The sequence below is a fragment of the Aspergillus bombycis genome (genome assembly GCF_001792695.1).
Source record: "Aspergillus bombycis strain NRRL26010 chromosome Unknown contig00012, whole genome shotgun sequence".
Taxonomy (NCBI): Eukaryota; Fungi; Ascomycota; class Eurotiomycetes; order Eurotiales; family Aspergillaceae; genus Aspergillus; species Aspergillus bombycis.
In genome coordinates, this window is record NW_019170014.1 from 16,406 (window position 1) to 27,747 (window position 11,342).

Genomic DNA, 11,342 nt, shown 5'->3' on the forward strand with positions numbered 1-11,342 from the left:
ACAGAAACAGGTGTAACTGGATATAGAATGAAGGTTAAATGTTTGGTAGGCCACAAAGGGAACAATACAACAATTCGCAAGTCTAATGATCGCACATGAAACACACAACACCGTGAGAATACAGAAAACAATGAAACAAGTATAATGCATTAAACTTGGGCGGCAACAGAGCTGCGCACGCGAAGCTTTAGAAGAAAGATTGTGGCAAAGCAAAGGTATGACACCGCAGCCACTTCAAGGCGCTGGATACTTTATACAGCTCATTTTCATGAATGCGTTCCGAAACTAGAAAGAAGACAGCAACGTGTAATTTCAGAAAGCAATCCTACCGCTTGTAGGTAGCGGAAGCCAAAACCGACGGCGGGATCCCGCTGTCGCCATTTGGAAGCCCGTAGCCGGTATAGCTAGTGATGGTATTGTTGTGTTGCGCGTCAAGCGGTTGCAAGAGATCCATTGGAATGTTGGGCAGGCTAATGTTCATCTTGCGAACGACCAACGGTGCGATAAGGAGAACGAGGAAGAGGACCAACATCGCAAAATAGAGGACTGCGAAGCGAACCACTCTTCTCTTACGAAGCTTAGACTGCTTCAAAGAGTAGATCGGAGGCCGGATTTGACGACTAAGGGTCAAGTTAGAAAACGAGTGCAATTGGGGGGTTGTGAAGCTCAACGTACCTTGGGCGCAGCCAGAAAAGAATAACGGAGTGAAACTTATCAATGTAGGGAACACACAGAGCAGGCAACATGATAAACAGAATCAGATGGCCAAGGACGAAGTCAGCAGCAAAATAGCCGAGCTCCGTGATCTTGCACAGGAATTCACGACCAGGCTGGGAAATTGAGTGCCAGCCCATGTTGTACCACTTTCCAGTCCACCAGGCGATGTTAGATTGGTCGTTCTTGAACTCACGAGTCAAGGCAAGTGAGATGATAAGCTTGTAGACGAAACGTTGGATTGCAGCCGCCGAGATCATACCCAATACACACCGAGGCCAAGACCAACCCTCAAGGAAGAACATGACCTCGAAGATAACGAGCAGGATGATGACAGCAATTGCGTGCGCGATGGCGGCCAGTACGGCACCGAACTTCTTGCAGCACATGCTAAAGATTGGACCCATACAGCATGCCATACCAAAGAACATACCCGCAACACCGGCGTTGATAGCGATGGGACCAAAAGCCACAATTGCAATTCGGGCAACAGCATTCTTCGCCTTCTTGTCGTCATCCATAGTGCCAGTTCTAGAGTTGATGAACAGGTATGGAATCAAGGTAACACCAACCAAAACCAAAGGTGCAACGATTTCGCTGAAAAAGATGTTCGTAATGCGAGCTCTGGGGACATCACTATTTCCCTTTTCAGACGGGACGCCCAGGAGCTTCCGCTTGTAACCCGTAATGCGAGTACGGGAAAGTCGGCAAAAAGCGATCCAAGAAGACGCGTGAGACCGTGAGTTACCGCGAGAGAGCCAGCGAAGGTAGTCACGGTAGTCAATGAAGAAGTCCTGCCATGCGAATTGATGAGGGTTGAAAAGGAAGGGCGAGATGCAAAGGGCAAGCAGCGAAACCCAGAACCAAATCAAAGCCGCACTCCATACGGTAGACGTGGAGAAAAGCAGCATGAGCAATAGTCGAGCACCGGCGTAAATGGAAGGACCAGCGAAACGTGAGTAGAGGACACCAAATGGAATACGAGCGGTCGCGAAACCACGGCCAGTACCGATATAACGAGCACCACCAAACGACAGGTTTTGATGGACAGCATTGGCGTAAATCTGACAGACGAACACTTCGAACATGAACGAGAAAGAGCCGAAGTGTTTTGCGAGACGAGTGGCCATACGCCAAACACCTCTCTCTGTGAGCTCTTGGACCGCAAGGGGGACGAAAGAGATGAAGAAGACGATGAAGATGGAAATAACACAGCGGTTAACCCAGTCAATGACAGGCACGAGGTTAGCACAGAAGGTGGGGCGCAGGGGGTCGGTGATCGGCAAATTCTTGTTGTACCTGCAAGTGATAGTCTCATGCTTCAGGGCTCCAAGATTGATCAGAACGATCATGAACATCTGCACGGAGAGCATGATGAACATGTTGTTAAGATGGAAACCAGGATGCGCGTAGTAGAAGGACAAAAACCGATCGAGGGGTAGCTGTGTACCAAGATAATAATACTCTCGAGACAGCATTTGCTCGCCCATACCAGTACCAATCTTGGTTGTGAAGTTAAGAATAGAGCCGAAACCAAGATCACGACCCTTACCACACTGGAAGTATTCACAGTGCTTGATACGACCACCGCGGACCATAGCATTCATACCGGCATAGATATCTTCGTTCAGGTGAAGACCCTTCTGAGCTTTCGAGATACCACCGCGGGTGCACATGAAGATACCATTGAGGAAATCAGGGTGACCATAGTGCAGCTTACCACCAACCTCGGCAAGTGTACGGGCGAAGAGGGTACCGAAGGTTTGTTCCTTACTGGCGGCAACATCACCAAGGACACCAACGTTCTCAGAGAAAATATATTCACGAGCACCAAGGATAGCAACCGGGTTGACGTCCGACGACGGGATACCAGGCGTGTAAGGAGAGACGTTATCAGTTGTCAATTCCTCAAACTCAGCGAGGACGCTACGAATCTTCAAACACTCTTCAAGGTAGTTGTCCTGGTTGGCGTCAATGACCTGAATGTATTCACCACGGTAGAAGATGATGGCATGGTTCTGGTTGTCGGACTTTCCATCTCCCAGAATAGGGTTTCCAGACAATTGAATCCTGAACTTGGGTTTCCGCATTCCGTTCTCGAGTAACTCGCAGTGCCCGTCAATCAAAGACGAGTACAAGCGAGGCTCATCGCCTTCGTTCTCTGGTGCTTCCTCATCAAGGTAGGCAATTTGCAAGTCGGGATAGGCACGGAGAAGGAATTCAGTGTTCTCACGTTCTTCTTTATTGAACTTGGCATAACGCTGCATGGAAACGCAGATCTTGAACTTGCGACGAGCCATTCTCTCCAGTTCCCGTTCCAGCTTTTCAGAGTTACCACCAAACATTTGTACGACTTCCGGATTCTCGACACGATAAAGCAGCTTGATGGCGCGGCTGTAGTTCATAAAGCCGGAAATGGTTCTGTAGAGTGTCTGCGAGCGCAGGGAAGACCAAATACGCGTACGAAGAGTATATTCCGGAGCAGCTGACTTGAAACCAATGCAATAGAACGGAAGATCATCGATCTTGCTCTTAGCGACATCCTTCTCGGTCTTCTCCATTTCACCATTAAACTGAGAGGTTTCATCTGCAAGGATCTTCGTGTCCTTGACGAAACAATCCCACTCATGGGGGTGGAGCTGCTTGAGGTACTCGAGCAGAGTAACACGAGAGTAAGGCTCGTCTTCACGGATAATCTCACGGAGCGACAAGAGAATCTTCTCACTGTAGTGGGGAATCAGGACGGTGAAAGTGGGCATGTTGTCGACAGGCAAGGGCTCGGGCATAGGAGTAGACAGGGACTGCGCGAAGAAAGAAATACGGCGCTCAGCTTCGCTTCCCGGTGGGAAGAATTCAGTCTTGAAAGACTGATCTTCCTGGGATACGAAGAAAGTTGGGGCGCGCAGAGTCCGCTTGCCCTCTTGTTCAGAAGGAACTTGGTGGTACAGGAGCTTCTGGACATGATCAATAGCCAGCAGATGTTCGCGATACATGGAAATGATAATTGCGTTCCACACTTGCGAAATGAGAACCTTGGGCTTGTACTTGATCTCCATGTCCGTGGTGGCAAGAACCTTCGAGTAGATACGCTTTGGGAGACGAGAAAAGATGTTTCTCCATGGGGACCAGATAGAAACACCAAGGTAGAAAGACCTCGCAACAGAGAAAACCGTGTTGCAAATAATATACCAGAGGTAACTATCCAGGAAGAAGAGGGTCAAATCCATGAAGAACATCAGGCCGAGCAAGATCTGCGGCTGACGGTAACACAGCACGGTTCCAATATATTGGACACCGGAGCACCGCTGGATCTGCATTGGAGAAAGAATACGGATGGGGTCTTTGAAGGAGAGAGTCAAGAAGAAGTAAGACTCGGCCAATTTTGCTCCAAAAACACAAACCCAAAGACCATAGGACATCCACATGTCATTGCCCTGGAGACGTGCCCAGCTGGCAGTGAATGTCTGACTGGCAACGTATTGACGGCCATGTTTCTTCAAGTAGCTACCGAACAAACCACCAAGCGGCATGACGGAAAAGAAGAAGAACGTCACCAGGGCAATAATGAAGTGAACGATACCAATGACAAGGGCAACTGTTTCGCCGATCTGCTTCTTGAAGCCGAAAACAACCACACCGGGAGCCAGGTTGATGATGAACATCAACAGGAGGAACATCAGTCGCTTGGTTAGGTGCTGAGCACCGGCCCACCGTCGCGGCACGTACATCCATTCACAAATAGTAGCCATAACCTGAATGAAAGAGGCCAGGGCACCACCGAAGCCAACAGCAGACCAGTAGTAAGAACCGGGTGGCTTGTTGTTCAGCTGCTGCTGGTAGTTCTTTGTGTATAGAGTCGGGGCGTTGTACGCGGTGAAGAACCAGAACGAACACAAGTGGATGACCCAGATACGGTTGAAGTTGGTGATCATATGGAACCAAGATCTGGTTTCCCTGTATGTCTTGAAGAACACCTTCTTCCAATCGACTTCCTTCAGCTTGAGCCATCTTTCAGCGGTTGGAATGTCAACAAGACGGGTCTTGTCTTCGAATACAATTCGCTCAATACCCTCGGGGTACCAGAAAAGTTGGTTCATGTCATCGTAACCAATGATCTGGTTGTGATCCTTCTCTCTGCGCACGTATTTCCCGTCAGAGATTTCATAGCCCTGCTCGCGGCAGTACTGATAAAGAGGAGTTATGACTTCGTTCAGGTAAGTAAACTCCTCGACGGGCTCAACCCGGTTCTGGCATTCTGGCGAACTATAATAGTCATCTGCACACTTGAAGATAAAACAGAGACACTCGGGCAAGAACCGGACCTGGTTAGCCTCACCCCAGCACAACAGGTACAAGGCCACTTGACGGACTCGGTCGTGCTGCGACATGCGGTTCATGCGGGTCTTCCACCGGTACTCGGCGGCTTCGAGGCTGTTATCGCCCTCTAGTGCTTCAAGAGTCTCATCCACATTCTCCGGGTTCTCTTTCGCCTTCTTCTGGGCCGCCTTGCGGGCCTTTCTGGTCTTTCGGTCCGCCTTGCCCAACTTCATGTTGGCAAAGCCCACGGCATCATCGAGGTCAAGGTGAGCCGCGAAGTACCAGCGACGGTAGTTCGCATTATCACCACCGATGTAGTCGGCGTGCAGAGAAAGGAGTGCCTGGTTTGGCGTCATACGCGAGGCACGTGAGTCGAGCTGTGTCAAGAGATGGTCGTACATGTTACGCATACTATCCCTTTGGAAACCGAATTTGTTGACCAGGTCGAGGAAAATGTCCTCGATTTCCTCCTTGGACACAGGAACTTGGGCATCAGAGGACCACGCCGGATACGGCTCCCGGGATCGCTGACCAGCAGGCAGAGCATTTCCATAATCCATGCCGTAGACGGGCGTCGACGCTCCGGACGACCGGTTGCCTCCATAGGAAATCTGGGAGGAGGGCGGACGGTAGCCATATCCACCACGTCCGCCATACTGGCTGTCGGCATAGCTGTTGTAGCGCTCGTCTCCGCGACCGTAGTAGTCCATATCCGCCGCACGTGCCGTTTCGGATCTCATAGTAAAATCGCTGAACGTCTCCGAGTCTTCCTCCGAATCGCCGCGGCGCCGTCCCCTTTGCTGACCGTTCGCTTGGTCATAGTAGGGCTCGCCATAGTAATCGTCCTGGTGGCCAGCGTCATAGTAACCGCCGTCCTGCTGGTAACCATGTCCACCATCCGCATAGTATCCCCTGCCGCATGTCAGTCACCGCTACACGGGCGCCATAGCAAGAACTGGGATTCTCAACGTACCCTCTGTCATAGTAACCATCGCCATAGTCGTTGGGATCATAGTAAGCCTGGCCATGATGTTCATCCTGGTAATAGGAATCCCCATGGCCACCATGTTGGCCGTAGCCATCATCGTAATGGCCGCCTTGGTTGTAGCCTGACATGCTGAAAGGCGTGTGTAACCGAGAAGTGATTGGTTCTACTACAAGCTTAGCCCCTGGCACGCAATCCAATCCATCAATGCGAAGAGTGCCGTGATCCAACTCACCTTAACAGTGACCCATCCAAGTTTCAAATTGATCGATTCTCAGTATTTTCGCATCAGCGGGACTCAGGATCGAGAGTTCCAGTGGAACGGGATAAAAGGCGACGCGTCGTGCACAAGTTCAATGGCGACGAGCTGCTTGGAGGCACCAGTCCCCGATCGTTAAGGCTGAAAGTCGACCAATCTGTCAATTAATGATTAAATCACACTTTTCGATAGGCTAAAGAGCCGTATGGTCGTCACTAAGGTGTTGTTGTAAACGAATGGAAGGGCAACGAAAATCGAGCGACGATGCAAAGACGGATGAAGAACCTAGACTGATACTAGGCCGATCCTGTCTCAGCCTAGGACAAGCCTCCCTCTTCTTTTTCTCAAACGAGAGCGAGAAAAGAAGGATAGGAGTCCAGACAGGATTTGAAAAATAAAGAAGAAGCTGAAAAGAAACGAAAAAACAGAAAACAACAACAACAATCGTTCCTTGGGTGCAAATCAATAAAAGAGTGAACAGGAACCCAAAGATGAAGTGAAGGGACGAGAAAGGAAAGGAAAGATCCCAAGCGATGGTCGAAGGGGGGAGGAGAGAGAATAGTGTTTGAGTTGGACGATTAGTGGTGAAAAGGGAATCGATTGTCAACCCGAAACCCAGCAGGGAATAGGAAAAATACTGGTGAGTATGGGGCCCGGTGGTTATTTTGGGATCTGGATCTGCTCAATTTACTTCGCGACAGTACCTGCCTATCCGTACCTTACCTGTATCGGGGGGGGAAACGTACCCACATTATACCCTCCCGGGAGGCAACAGTTCCCCCCCCCTCCTCTATTCTCTCCGTGTCTGGTAAGGTGATACACAATTCTGTCCGCGGGACAGAGACTACACCCAATAGAATACAATTTCGATGGAAAAGTATTTACTCCGCACCGCTGACTGGACCATACCACATTACTTGGTATTACTGCACCCGGCGCCTGGATACCGCTCTGGTATTAGTAGGAGACATTAATCATCAAATCGTCCATGATCTGGACACATCACCAGCCTCTCCTGATTGGAAGCTTTCTCAAGATTGCCCTCCCGCCCCCTGTAATCATTGGCCCATACATATTGGTGGCTAAGACTCTATCAACTAGAAGAATTACTCGACGTGAGCTAAGGTTGAAGTTACATAGACGCATATTCCATTGATTGCATCCGCAACGTCGAGTCTTGCCCATCCATTCATGAACATACAGTACCACTGTCGGTACCGGCTTGGTTACGTACCGCAGGTACGTAGAGGTCGTACTGTTTTCGGCCCGCCCCTCACCACTTCCACTCTTCTGCTATCCACAATCCATTCAAAGAGGTGTCCCTCTTCAGAAAGTCGATAAGATAGCATTGCAAAGTGTATTCAAATTCGTAATATTTGCCTTTTGCAAACCTCTGGGGCACAACCCTCCTCTCAAACACCTTCAAAACTGGGCTCACACTGTTGAACCCAGTGCAGGAACCTGATTTTTTGAATAGGCCAAATTTTAGTTGTGGAGTGATAAGCCATCATTGGCTGCGATGGTCCAAAATCCATGGAAGCTGGCGGCGGCCCCCCTGAAACCAGATCCACCACCAGCCTCAGCGAATAGGCCCCACGCGGATAACCAACTACATTTACAATTCAATACCAGACGTACCGTATTTTTGCTTTCTTCTTTTCTCATTTCTCTTTTTGTTTTTTTTTTTCTGGTTTCCCACTGGGAGGAATGCAGGGATTCATTCCACTTCCAACTTTGAATTGATTCTGCCACTACGACGACGATTGTTCGTTGCAAGTGTCATGAATGCGTCGCTATGCAGTCGGCGACCCCCATTGTTTATTATGATTCAGTTCTTCTTGGCTTCGCATACGTACATCCGATGGAGGTTCTCCGGTACAAAGAACTTTTATCCACGGGTCCATTTCTGTGCCTGAACCACCTATAACCAAAGCAGGAAAGCACCCCCAATACTCTCGGTGACCAGAGCTGGGTGTATTGATCGGGGGGAGGGATAAATTAAAATAAGAAATACAACGTAACTGGAGATGTACAAAGCATGTACTTCGTACTCAAAATAGAAGTTCTTTTTATGGTATGAAGAATAATGATACTATCAGCAACCGTCTCCTGTCGCTATTTTTGAATGTCTTTGAAAGGGTTCCTATGTGCTATTATCGAAAACACTTGGCCCGAGTAGGTTCGCGGATCCGTGAAGAAGGTGCCTATAATCTGTAAAATTACCAGACATCCATGATCCCATTACTATTTAGAATTGCCACCAACAACCAACCTACCATCAAATCCATGAAATACTAGGGTAGAGCCCTCGAATGTTTTACTCTTCCTTGCCACTAGAGTTGCACTGTGTAGCACATATATAGCCAATAATTGAAGTACAAATTTATACATTAAGACATCTGCCACATACACATGTAAGGCATGATCAAGACAGGCTTGGCTGGTGTTATATTTAGCAACACAGACTATATATCAGCTTAGAGAATAGTGCACTAGTGGAAGAGAAGACATAAAACGACAGACCATATTTATTTTCCTCTACTTCAATCTATTCATTAGATGACATGAGAACTTAGAAGCGATATCCCAATATCGGGAAATGAAAGCTTCCCGGTGCCTATATATAACTTGCTGGGAAAATTCTTTATACACTTAAAGACCTATAGTGACCGTTATTCCATTAGCAGGAACCATAGTTTCTCCCTTGGTAGAACATATACGGCTCCCAATTTTTGCAGAATAGATTAGCTTTTTGGTGTCTTCGGACAGCCTGGGCTAACCTCTAAAGGCAATCTACTGACCCGTCATAGGTTGTATAAGAACATATCTTAAAGGGAGTAAAGGAAAAAAAGCGGGGGAAGACCCATAGGTTCCTGAGCTACTGTCAAATATGTGAACACCTTAAATTGAAAGTCGATTATTTACCATTTGTCACCGGTATGTACAATGGAATTTGAACAGAACTGTTGCCGGAACTCTTTGTAACCCCTGCGGGGTGAATATGCACATTGCATCGGAACCCATTGGGCTCCGAATGGATATGTTTATATATATTTTCGAGACAACGATGTCCTATCGCCTTTGTGTCCAGCTAGGCCTTGGTTTCCGCCTAAAGATACTTGATATTTTCCTTCTTTGACCGTACAGATTTACTATGTAGATGTGAATAAAACAAGTAATGTGCTTCAGATCCTTTTCTGTATGGTGAGTTTTCATGGCTGTTGCATTAAGATTGATTACTGGAGAGTTATTGGTCTTATCTTAAGCCCGACTAACTCCTACTGCAGCCAACAGTCATCCAGGATATTGAACACCAACAGTACTACTACTAGTAGTCCAAACCATATCTTACCTGCTAACATATACTAGTAGCATCAGACCAGTGAGGATTAAAGCATACCCCACTTTTGACTTGAGAAAAGTAAGTTACCTTGATTTTTTCTCCATTTTTGCTTTTTTCTCCCACCTTTTTTTTTTGTTGAAACCAGGTACAGAGTACATTTCAATAACATAAATATAATGCTCTTTGTCCCGTTCCATGGGAGCTACACATGTGCCCGGTTCTTTGTATCTTACCCAATAAATTAATTGGTTAAAGACTACTCTAATCCATTCAAACCATTCCCACTTGCCCCACCTTATTGTACAGTATCCAATAATACAGACATAAAATCTACGGTATTTATGATGAATCGTCGGAGCTTAGGATTGCGAACACAGGAGAGATCTATATATGGCATCGACGGCTACCTCGGGAAGAGGTAGGGGAGGATGCTACTAGTAATAGTGTCCAGATAGTATACACAGTAGGGATATATTTAGGTAGGGGTTGGCAGGAGCGTGTCAAGTGATGTTATCATCGGTAATGCGACTTCTGCCCACCCACAGAGCTGAAAGTTTCCAAAAATATCGGAACGGCGATAATCGCTGCTGAGATCTCTCCGTTCTGAACCCATGGAACCAAATGCGACTAGAACGATAAACACTCGGGTTTCCTTTTCCAGTGTGTTTGTGATGCACCAGTGGCTGAAATTTTTTTTACTTTCTCTTGTCCAAGCTTGCTCAAAACCACTAAAGTGGCGAAGTTAAAGAGCTTCGATCGGACCTTTGGGACGGGAATTCTTGTCAAGGCTTCGTATACTATATGTGCGGACAGGCTGGTACTTTCGTACATATGCGCCGGGAGACAAGTGATAAGTGGACCTTTCATACCCCTGCCCTTGCAGAGTATGCCCTATAGTCGCTTCTATCAAGCTTTTCCACTCTCTTCTGGCTCGCAATCTAGACTTGTTCTCTCCTACAAGCTACTCCAATATAGGACTGGATTAGAAATAGTGGGTTGGTGTATGAGTTGGACTACGTATATTGCACCCCCGCTGTAGAGTTCACTATTGTTTTCTAGAAATAATTCGGAGGGGAAACAAGCAAAATGAGAATGGGGTCTTACCATTACTCTAGATTATTTACAGTATCGCCTAGAAAGTACAGCTGCACCCACACTTCTCATCTTACTTAGTACAGGAGGTATGGACTGATTCGCCAGTTTCACTAAGAGAACCATGATCTTAACCAATCTGTACACAGGTGGCTGCGTTGGATTTGATCGTTTTTTCTGGTTAAATCGTAGAGGAGGGGGGCTGGCGTGACGACTGGCCAATCGGGAACCACAATCCCGCGGGTGGCAAACCGGCAAGGCCCACAATGGCTTCTGCTTGATTGGCTTCCAATGGTCCAGCCCTCGGTCGAAGTTGTGGAACACCTGAAAAGGCAAAAAAAAAGGGGCTTTCAAGTTTCAGCTTTGGGGATCATCATTAGTCGGTAATTTCTCAACGTCCAATCGATAGAAAATAATTATTACCTAGAATCGTCGTCATTGTTATTTCTCGATGTAATGGTGTAAGGTTACACCCTCTTCTGATTCCTGTTTTTTGTTACACTCGCATGACTGTGATTACTAATATCACCTATCGAACAAATCCAAGCAAACATCGAGGCGTGACTCTCATATGACTTGGGCTCCGTTGGCCCGTGGTTACCATTTCATCCATTGAACCTCGGTGGATAATA

General features: G+C 47.5%; 1 protein-coding gene across 1 annotated transcript; it reads right to left on the minus strand.

Annotated features, from left to right (window-relative positions):
* Nucleotides 1–325: 325 nt before the first annotated feature.
* Nucleotides 326–6,147, minus strand: ABOM_003077 (uncharacterized protein; the record flags this gene model as incomplete). Its single annotated transcript, XM_022530207.1, has 3 exons — nt 326–620; nt 676–5,943; nt 6,005–6,147. 3 exons carry the CDS (start codon nt 6,145–6,147, stop codon nt 326–328), a joined length of 5,706 nt encoding a protein of 1,901 aa, XP_022392659.1.
* Nucleotides 6,148–11,342: the final 5,195 nt, after the last annotated feature.